Source organism: Mixophyes fleayi, chromosome 11 (assembly GCF_038048845.1).
Source record: "Mixophyes fleayi isolate aMixFle1 chromosome 11, aMixFle1.hap1, whole genome shotgun sequence".
In the NCBI taxonomy this organism is placed as follows: Eukaryota; Metazoa; Chordata; class Amphibia; order Anura; family Limnodynastidae; genus Mixophyes; species Mixophyes fleayi.
This window is the reverse complement of record NC_134412.1, coordinates 24,937,454-24,948,199: the sequence shown is the minus strand read 5'-3', so window position 1 is coordinate 24,948,199 and position 10,746 is coordinate 24,937,454. Positions and strand designations below refer to the sequence as shown.

The window sequence follows — 10,746 nt, the reverse complement described above, 5'->3', positions numbered from 1 at the left end:
GTTTCTGGATAGACATCTGGATAGATGTGGTGATAAAGATGAAGGATGAGGTGATGGAGAAGAATGATGAGGTGGTGACATGTGGACAAAACCACGTTAAAAAAGGGCGCTTACGTCGGGAAGTAACGCTCTTCCCCTGAGGAGGCCTGGGCTATGGCCCAAATGCATGACAAGAACCTTTTTAACACCTTAAGTAGCTTGATTTGACTAGAATGCATGAGTATCATGCACGGGTTAACTTGTATATATATATGTATGTAAGTACAATTATTAGGAAGAGGGGACTTTCATTAAACTTTTTAGATAAAATGTATATATTTTTAATGCCAAGAAATGTGTTTAGTGGGATGGGGGGCAGTGTTTTATTGGGACATATTTATGTGTTCTTAATGTGTTATAGGGATAAATGCCTAATAGTATAGTCCTGGTTATTGTGTCTTTGTGAGGTAGAAAACCATTAAATGATTTCTTTTTTTTTCTTTTTAATAACTGCAATCTTCTGACAGTTATGGACCTAATGAACAGTTCATTTAGAGGTCTAGAAATAAATTAAAAAGAGTGTCAGATAAATCATATATATTAAATGACAGTATGTGATAGGAGTTGAGTGAAAGTAGATTGGAAGAAAAGAAAATCTTGGTGACAGAGGACTATATGGACAGATGTGTGATAAATAGCCTGTGGTCTTTGCCTCTTTATGGAGTGTTGAGCTGAGTGAGGTAATGATGTGACATCATAATGGTAACTGCTGATATCACTGCTTCAAGACTCCACCCTCTGTCACACACAGCCAGGACACTGACCCAGCACCAGCAGACATCACCAGCTCTCCTGCACAGACTGACTACATCCTCTGCACCTCGCCCTCCTCTGATATTTACTTCAGAAACTTGTAGCCATCTCGACAAAAGAGGCCAGCACTAGGTAAGTATGTCGTCATAAACCTGTGGATGTGCCTGCAGACTCGAAGCTTGATTACCCTAAAATTTCACCTTCACATGATCATGTGAAGTAAAATGTGTGTTGATCATGTGAAGGTGAAATGTGTGTTGATCATGTGAAGGTGAAATGTGTGTTGATCATGTAAAGGTGAAATGTGTGTTGATCATGTAAAGGTGAAATGTGTGTTGATCATGTAAAGGTGAAATGTGTGTTGATCATGTAAAGGTGAAATGTGTGTTGCTCATGTGAAGGTGAAATGTGTGTTGATCATGTGAAGGTGAAATGTGTGTTGATCATGTGAAGGTGAAATTTTGTTGATCATTCACCTTCACTTGATCAACACACATTTCACATTCACATGGTCAGAACGCATTTCTGTTTCACACGAACAACACACATTTCACCTTCACACGAACAACACGCATTTCACCTTCACACATTCAACACACATTTCACCTTCACACGAACAACACACATTTCACCTTCACACGAACAACACACATTTCACCTTTACATGAACAACACGCATTTCACATTCACAGGATCAACACGCATTTTACCTCACAGGAGCAACACGCATTTCACATTCACAGGATCAACACGCATTTTACCTCACAGGAGCAACAAGCATTCACCTTCACAGGAGCAACAAGCATTTCACCATCACAGGAGCAACAAGCATTTTTTCTTCATAGGATCAACAGACATTTCACCTTCACAGAATCAACAGACATTTCATCTTAATATGTCAATATTGTATTAAGGCTCAGTAATTTAACTCTGCATAGCCCCTTAATGCCCAGAGGGAAGGGCAGTCCTTGCAGCCATGGTTCCCCAGAGGTTTCCTCCACAGGGGGTTTTTCCTCTCCTGAGCGCTGAAGGATGACTCCTCGTGAGTCCAGGGGTATCCGCTATCTTAGTTCTCTTATAGAACAAGTTTATAAGAGCCATGGGCCAATTTCAACAATATGCAGAATAACAAATGTATGTTTTGATTTTAAAGACAACTTTAATAAATATATTTTAAAATACTGAATATTTGCATGATTTTTATTTTGTTTTCTTAATAAATGCTCCTGAAATGGGAAGAGAAGTGGTGTGTGAGATAATGACTGGGGGCAGAGATGGTAATGGGGGACAGTACAGGGGTAGCTGAAAGAATGAAAACTCAGCTTATTAAACATAAACCACAAGTATAGAGAAGATAAAGGTTAGAACAGGCAAATCTGATGGTTAAGGAGGAAAAGATTAAGGCCAAGTGCACACAAGTGATTTTAATGCATCCTTGTTATTTCCAGTTTTCTGTCTTCTGTAGATAGACAAGATAAGACATGTCCTTTCTATCCACAGTAGTCTTGGTCTTTGTGAACAAACCCCCCTTGTGCACAGGCATTGTCTCTTCTCATGTATCAATGAACCCTAGTGCCCCAGTCTCACCCTAGTGTGTCTCCTCCATCTACTGGTAAAAACATGGGGAGCACCATGGACACTAGCTCTAAGGAGGGAAGATGATCACCTGAAAGAGGCAGCTGATGTTTATAAGACGTCATAATATCTAATAATACATCTAAGAGTTATGTGGTCAAAGAGAGGTAACAAAACAATCTGTGTGTAAATGAAAAATATATCAATGTCATATACAGCTGCTGCTTTTATCCACCTGTTTCCTGTCTGCTTGGAGTGACTTCACCTGAAGAAGGAGGGGGGAGGGGGGGTACAGCCCCCACCTCTAAAAGATTGTGTGTCATGACACCCACCTGTATCACAATAAACCAGCTCTGATCAGAGTTTGTAACATATGCCATATATGAGGTGTGTTGTCTGATATAACGAATATTATTGGATATATGATTGGGAAGTGGAGAAGCCCAGAGAGCGTATTTAGGCACCACCGCGTCACATTGGACCTGGAAGGAGGAGACAGACCCGACTGTGAGACTTGGAGTGAGTGGAAAGCTGCACAGAGGATCCTGACACATGTTGCTGCCTTTACACAGAAATATAATATCTGACAATAAAAGTAAAGACAACAACAGTCTGTTTAGGAATCAAATATTTTATATATATATATATATATATATATATATATATATATATATATATATATATAACTATCACCTGCTCATTGTTTTTATAAATCTGTGCTTTACATTTTTCAAATTATATTTTGTTTGTGTCAGTGATCATTGACACGTAACATATAAGACACATAAGCATCAAAAAGGTAAGATACATATCTACACCCATCTGCTGGGTCAGATACATCAGCGGATACATCCAGCTCTGCACCAGTCCCATATGCACCAGGATCTGTTTTGACAGTGAAAAATGCATGCACTATTAGGTTTGAATTGAATGAAAGAGAGACACCGGGGTAATCTCCCTTCTTGTGTAGGTAAGAAAATAGCAAAAACTTAAATCAAAATTGGCCCAGAAAATCATATGATATAGGTACGAATAATAAAGAAAGCTTCAGAGGTGAATTGCAATCAGCCAATCAGAAGCCGCTAGCACCGGCGACTGTCATCATCATCATCAGTGTGTGTTTTCACCAGCCTGTCTCAGAGGGGAGCGGTAGCCACGAGGCGGGGGGTGATGTGGGGGCCAATTACTCACCCAGAACTTTTATCAACTCTGGATATACTGAGATATTAATGTAGGACAACCAGGGGACAATCTTGTCCGGTATTAGTCCAGAATGTTAATACCAATATGCGTCTGGATGGTGCAGTAAACAATAACTAAACCAAATATAGATCAAGTGGTTGATTATAAATTTAATTAAGAAATAAATTTGCCCTTATATACAGACAGTGATAAAAGAACAGTGGGACATTTACAGGCTGTTTCCCACCAGAACATGGTGCAGGTAACCTGGAAATCCATCCCTTTTCCATAGACTCTGGAATGTTAAAATGTTGGACTTAAAATGAACAAGTAAACTCAAGTTAAAAGTTTACAAAAGTGTTGTAGGGCTGGAGTAACAGGCTTGTTGATGTCACTCTTAAACAAAGGCAAATCATTTATAAACCAGATTAGTATAGAGATTATTCCAACATGCAGATGCTTTATATAATAGCAGAACATGGTGGTGCCCAGGAATCCTCAGGCTGTAACTGATCAGCTATCAGGGAGTCTAGCAGTCAGTAATGGGTGTATGTCCCCTACAGCCATTATGCACCTTGTTTAGAATTGCACCTAAGTGCATTTATGTGACACAAACACGTGTCTTGGTACACAATAGTCACTGACAGTGTGGAGTGGTAAATCTTTATACCATGCAGGAAGTAACATTTCTGAGAGTTCCGAGAGTTCAAGAAAAGACCATCCAGGTTCCTCAGGTATGGGTACGGCCATGGGGACTAAGTTCACCCCTAGTTATATGGACCTTTATGTGAATCTTACTACATTTGGGGAGGTGAATTTGGGGTGGACCTGGTCCTCTATGGTCATTATATTGACAATCTGTTTATTATTTGGGGAAGTGGAGAACACAAAGCGCTGCAATTTGTTAATTTTCTTAACACCAATGATTAAATTTGTGCACAAGTATTATAGGACCTCTACTGACTTCCTGGACCTGTTCCTTTTGGTCAGTGGTGATACCATAATCATGTCCACATATAAAAAAGACAAGATAGAAATTGTCAGAATAAGGCATCTCAACATTTTTCTAATGTGGCTTTTATCTCCAAATTCAAGTAGGCTATCATATGAAATGAAGCTGATTAACAAAAACAATTATCCAATCTTAAAACTAGATGCAACACTAAGACCTCTATTATCTCTATTCCAGTTGTTATATTCCAAAGAGGGACCAACCTAACAAATTTACAAGCTCCTAGTTTTTAAGGTCGGGTTTACACAATGCTTTAGCTCAAAACAAGATGTATCAATTGCAGTTTTATTACTAATACAATTACTGCAAAATCAGATAAAGGAAATACCAAACAGTTTAAGATCTGGAGGTTTTACCTCTTGCAAAACTCACTTTGCAATACATTTGTTACTCTGCAGTTGTGACTTATTACATCGGTAGAACCACAAGGTCTCTCAAATACAAATTTGATTAATTATTATTATTATTACCTGATTGGCTATTGGTACCAGAAGGTTTTGACGGTTTTTACCTTCGTCTGTGTTGTTCATCTTCTTCTTCTGCTCAATCTTCTAATTCTTTTTAGTTTCCTCCTGATCTCTCCTAAATTTCCTTCTTCTCCTCAGGGTGGGTCTCATTTGTCTCGATGTGCAGTGGCTTCTGTGTCCAATGACCTATGGAATTGTCTATGTTGCTGTGTGATGCTTTAATAGGTATTGTTTTTTGCTGCATTACAGTTCATGGAACTCCGCTGAATATCTGGGTCCTTGCTCACTCATTTGTGCACTGGGCGGCATTGCGCCCTGCGGCTAGTGGCACGGCTGGTTTCCCCTGCCCGGTAGTGGTATCCTGGTTAGGTTGGAGGGGAATGAGGTGGCCGAGTTTTAAAGGACTACTGTCCAGAAAAATTTGGGGGGAAATTACTTTGGCAACACTAATTCTATTGAGTTGCGCCTAGCAATAGTGTCCGACCTAGCATGGGTGCATGCCTCCTAGCCTGACTTGCTTCTGTGCTGGTCCGACATAGAATAGTGGACAAGGCCCGTAAGAAGGTGAATGCAGTGTTTAAAACACAATCAGAGCGGGCAGGCAGCACACTGTCCCTGCCTGTCACTGCCGTACGGACCTGCACATACTGTGCAGCCGCCGGCAGCAATCCCCTGCTGGGAGGGGGGGGGGCAATTGCCCTGATCGCCCCCCCCCAACCCCCCCTGGATCTGCCACTGAGCACAGGCTAGTGTGGTATGCAGACTGTAAAGCCCCATTGGGACAGGCACTGAATGATTAAATATTCTCTGTAAATCACTGCATAATATATTGTTACTGTATAAATAAAGGTTAATAATAATAATGCAATTTCATAGCATGAGATACTTTTTCTAGTTTGTTAATAAGTGCCACGTTTTCAGAAATATTGATGTTCATCAAAACTGTACAAACAATGTAAAACATACTTACAAAGTTTGACAACCCCAGCTGTAAAAAATGCAAGTTTGCAAAATAAAAATAAACGGATATGATGATGATCTATTAATGCAATATATAGAGGAAATAGCAACAGCACCATTTGGATAATATCTGCATACATTAACTTTATTTACCCAATTGTTACCAGTTCTACAGGGATGTGTAATCCAGCATCGGAGGAGGAAGTGATTTACTAGCAATCATTAAAAATGTATTCATCCTTGTAAAATAAATCAATAAAACACAGGTTTAATGTTATCAAAACAAAGCTATTTCATTTATGCGTTTGCTTTGTTTAGTAGCCCATGAATAAAATCAATACAGCAGGGTGCTTTTTCCAGAATTAGGTTGATCACCAACAGGTAAATGAAATTAGTTTAAAGACAGCAAAATAAGTACTGTTAATGTGTAATATATAAAATCTGCTCCCCCACCAAACGCAGCAGTGTAATAAAACATGTTTATTATATAAAAGGAGATCACTGGTTGCTGGTACAGTTAAACAAGTCTTTCACAGCCAGCAGAGAACGTCATATACAACACAGATCATCTTGTATTATCAGGGTGATTCGGCCCCATTGTTGGATAACTATAATGTGCATTGGGAACATTCTGCACCCGGGTCTGATCCACAGATATTCCCAGATAGTGTGAGATAATTGTGTGGGCGGATCCGCCCAGCTGACTCCGCCCACTGACAGTATAAAAGGCGATCAGCGGCCCCGGCTGTCTCAGAGCAGATACAGCTGAGGGAGTTCCTGCTTCTTGCTTCAACAGTGTTTGGACGGAACAGGGATCCTACGAGCTACATTTACACCTGACCAGTCCTCATTTCCACATCTCATCTCTTCCTCTGAGAAAACACCTTATCCTGTCACCATGAGTTCCCAGATCCGCCAGAATTATCATCAGGAGAGCGAAGCTGGAGTCAACCGCATCGTTAACCTGGAGCTCCAGGCGTCCTATGTCTACCAGTCACTGGTGAGTATCTCCTGCTCCGTATGGTGCCCATTCCCTAGAGCAGACTCTGTTAATCTGATATATTTTCTGTCTGTTGTGGGGCTACCCTCTGCAACCTCTCCTAAGGCTTAGACTTGTAGTTCCTTCTTAGGTTGCCTGTATTGTCTTGTACTGCATACACTGGTGTACTGTGCTTCATTCTAAACTGACTTCTGTGCTATTACTTTCACTATATAACGTTTAGTAGGTGACATAATATTTTCTACTGTAAAATTTTACTAATATGTTGCTCCCCATCTATAGAGCTCTTGGGACTGCTGGGCAGGGGGCATCTGGATAAGCTTAATTACCTAATTTATTTATTTTTTCAATTAGTGGCTTATCTTTCTAGTAAAATTAATTTAACACTAATGTTGTATTGGCCAACTGTGCAACATATGTTGGTTGAAAAGTTCTTAAAGTAATCTGTGGGAGGAAATGGCTGTGTAGAGAATTTCCCGAAGAGCTTGGTTTACTGCTGTACATCTGCCTAAAATAACCTACATTTAGTATATGTATATTTGCCTGTACATAATGTGAAACTTCAACCTGATAAAATGCACAAACAATGTTCTCCTATTCAAGAGAATTTGAGGCATTTTAGGAACATGTTTGCCCAGCAGTGGCGCACGCAGGGGGGGTTTCTGAGTCTCTAGAAACCCCCCCCCTGCGCTAAGTGGCCACTGTCCTATACAGCAGCCGCGGCGCTGTCAAAGAAGCGTCTGCGGCGGTGCTGTATTGTATACAGCACCGCCGCAGCTGCTGTATAGGACAGCGCTGGCGAAACGGAGCTGCTGCGCATGTGCAGCAGCTCTCTCTCGGTTTTTTTTTTTGGGGGTCGGCGGGGAGAAACCCCCCTCCCCCCGCCCCCCCCCCCCCCCCCCCCCCCCGACAATCCTCCGTGCGCCCCTGCCCAGGGCCATCTTTTCCATTGGGCATGATGGGCAGCTGCCCAGGGGCCTCACGGGCAAGGGGGTCCCATAGGCACGGCTCTTAATGAGAATAAATAATCCTGCAAAAGAAAAAAACCTGTCAAAAAAACCTTCAAGGGTCTCTGAGCAAGTACATCTATCTATCTCTATATATCTATATCTGTATACATCTATATATCTATAATCTATATCTAGGGGCCTCGGTGCACTGCTTTGCCCGGGGGCCCATAATGTTGTTAAGATGCCCCTGTGTTTGCCTGGTGCATAGGTCCATTTGTGGGGCACGTGAGCACCCCCTTTCTAAAACACCTGTTTTGATGTAGCCTCTGTGCTTTACATTTATGCAATTCTGCCATTAACATAGTTTGATTCTCTTTACTGTAGGGCTTTTACTTTGACCGTGACGATGTGGCTCTGGCCAAGTTCTCAAAGTTCTTCCGTGAGCAATCTGAGAAGAAGCGAGATCAAGCAGAGGAATTCTTGAAGTTTCAGAACAAGCGTGGAGGGCGTATAGTGCTTCAAGATATCAAGGTAACAGCCTATCCTGGGGTTTGGTTAATTTTGACGCCAAAGGGGTGTCCGTTTTTTTTTCTTGTTCCAGGTGTTTAAATATCTTGTAGTGGCTCTGTGGGGGCAATAAAATTGAAAGGGAACAGTTATTAAAGGGCACAAGTTGCTTACATGGTGCAGGCAGTAATCTAGTTGAGGCTGAATCAATTTACATGAAAACTCATCCTCTTGATTCACTAGGACCTTGTGGCATTTGAGACATAATTGTGAACTGATAAGCTGATTATTAGATGGTGGAAACTCTGCCTCCTGTGTGTAGGTGATGACCTTAAATTGCTTTCATATTTACTCTTATTTAAAGTAAGTAGATTTTCCCTTGGCCAAAGCAATATTTTTCTGCCCTTCTACAGATTAGGAATCTGCAGTTATATCTTTACTTTTATTTGACAGGCATTAGGTGAATTAAAACAAAATTCTGCATACTGGGGTTGTTATGGATGAGAAGTTCAGAGGATAAGGTTACCAAATATACTCCAAGACCTCCCTGGACCATAACGTTGGGTGATCTGGCAGATCCTCAGTGCTGTTGAACACTACTTAGATCCCCTAATTCCTCTCCAACTACATGTGTTTTGTGTTGGTTTGACCTTGACATGAGAACATACACTCCAGAGTAATATATTCCATATATCCGAGCAAACACTAGCTTGTGTGGTTTGTTTTGCAACATGTATTCTGCTGGAATATCAATATTTCCAATTTTTCTTCTAGAAACCTGAGGCTGATGAATGGGGAAATGGAACCAATGCTATGGAGTATGCCTTGAAGCTGGAGAAGAGTGTAATCCAAGCCCTTATGGACCTCCACAAGATTGCTACGGACCATGCTGACCCTCATGTAAGTTCAGTACTAATGGATGTCCATCTTTTGGCTTTTCTAATGAAATGTATAGACCCAAAGGTTCTGTTGCGGAGTTGACACCTATTCTATATCTTTCCTACAGTTTTCTAGAGTAGGTAACATGCTCCTCTTCTACAGGGTTTCCATCTCTAGGAGACCTCTGATGTTCTTGCCACCACATATTTGGTGGCATTGGGTTCAGACGGAGTAGCACAAAGTTCTTCATACTACTCTATTCAAACCCAATTATGTCAGGTATATAACACAGATGGAGGGCTATATGCATTGGGGTTCTCCTGGTGATGTATGTGCTCCAGGAGATGTACCTGTTGCTCTCCTCAACCCATTTTTATTGGAACAGTATGTCTGTATTTTTTGGGGGTATTTTTTATGTAAGGGGTTGTCCTCTTTGGTGTAATGTCTGGCATAATAACTTAATATACTGAATTTTCAAATAACTTGTGATGCGGCTATTGAACACTAAGTATCTTGCTCTGACAGATGTGCGACTTCCTGGAGTCTGAATTTCTGGAAAAGGAGGTGGAACTGATCAAGAAACTGGGAGATCACATTACCAACCTGAAACGCGTGAAGGCAGCAGAGGATGGAATGGGAGAATATCTGTTTGACAAGCTGACCCTGGGAGAGGACAGTTCTTAAATTCCTGTCTCTCTTGATGGCTGTGATCATGATTACCACTCTTTGCAAATGCTAAAATTGGAAGGATGGGGTTTGTGGTGTGGGTGACTCGCTTGCTCTGAAAACTAAATAAAAATAATTACTAGCAACAAACTGTATGGTGTTAGTTGTCTTGTGTCCTGATAATAAAACTACTATAGCATTGCGCAAATACAACTAGAAACATAAAAATGCTCATACCACTTAAACCCACTATTAAACTCTGTACAGAAGATGACTTACACAGTAAGTTTTGAGCTGTCTAAAGGGGGTAATCTTATATTCCAGTGCACATGTGTTAAGAGACTATATCTGAAGTCTGATCTAAAACAGCACTGTATTTAGTCGTCTAGTACTTGCTAGTCAGCTGAATTGCAGGATCACTGTTGAATGCAGATTGCATGTCAATAAGTTTGTGCTAGTAAAACAAAATACAAGGTGGGGTGTGGTCTGTTTGGGGTGAGGGTGTGGTCTGTTTCGGGGGGCGCTTCTTAGTGTATCAAATGGTGACTTTTCTTTTTTATTTCTTTCACATTCCATCCTCTGAAAAGGGATTGGGGTCTGTTTATGAGAAAATTAAAGGGAAGTTGAATAGGAATTACATGGCAGACTAATGTGTGCTTGCACTGGGAAAGAGTGGGGTCAAAAAACTTATCTTTCATGAAAGCAGGTATAAAACACACAAATCATGTTGCACCTTCAAAGCGTCTTGTGCCTCTA

General features: G+C 40.9%; 1 protein-coding gene across 1 annotated transcript; it reads left to right on the top strand.

Annotated features, from left to right (window-relative positions):
• The first annotated feature begins 6,731 nt into the window (after positions 1-6,731).
• Positions 6,732-10,140, top strand: LOC142106581 (ferritin light chain, oocyte isoform-like). Its single transcript, XM_075189570.1, has 4 exons — positions 6,732-6,988; positions 8,323-8,469; positions 9,220-9,345; positions 9,850-10,140. The coding sequence occupies exons 1-4, from the start codon at positions 6,887-6,889 to the stop codon at positions 10,006-10,008; spliced, it is 534 nt and encodes a 177-aa protein (XP_075045671.1). The 5' UTR covers positions 6,732-6,886; the 3' UTR covers positions 10,009-10,140.
• Positions 10,141-10,746: the final 606 nt, after the last annotated feature.

What these genes read in the sequence shown, in the direction of transcription:
- LOC142106581 (XM_075189570.1), top strand. Translation starts at nt 6,887, where the DNA reads ATGAGTTCCCAGATCCGCCAGAATTATCATCAGGAGAGCGAAGCTGGA. An exon ending in CCTATGTCTACCAGTCACTG is followed by an intron (nt 6,989 to 8,322) that starts GTGAGTATCTCC and finishes TCTTTACTGTAG; the next exon opens with GGCTTTTACTTTGACCGTGA. An exon ending in TAGTGCTTCAAGATATCAAG is followed by an intron (nt 8,470 to 9,219) that starts GTAACAGCCTAT and finishes TTTTTCTTCTAG; the next exon opens with AAACCTGAGGCTGATGAATG.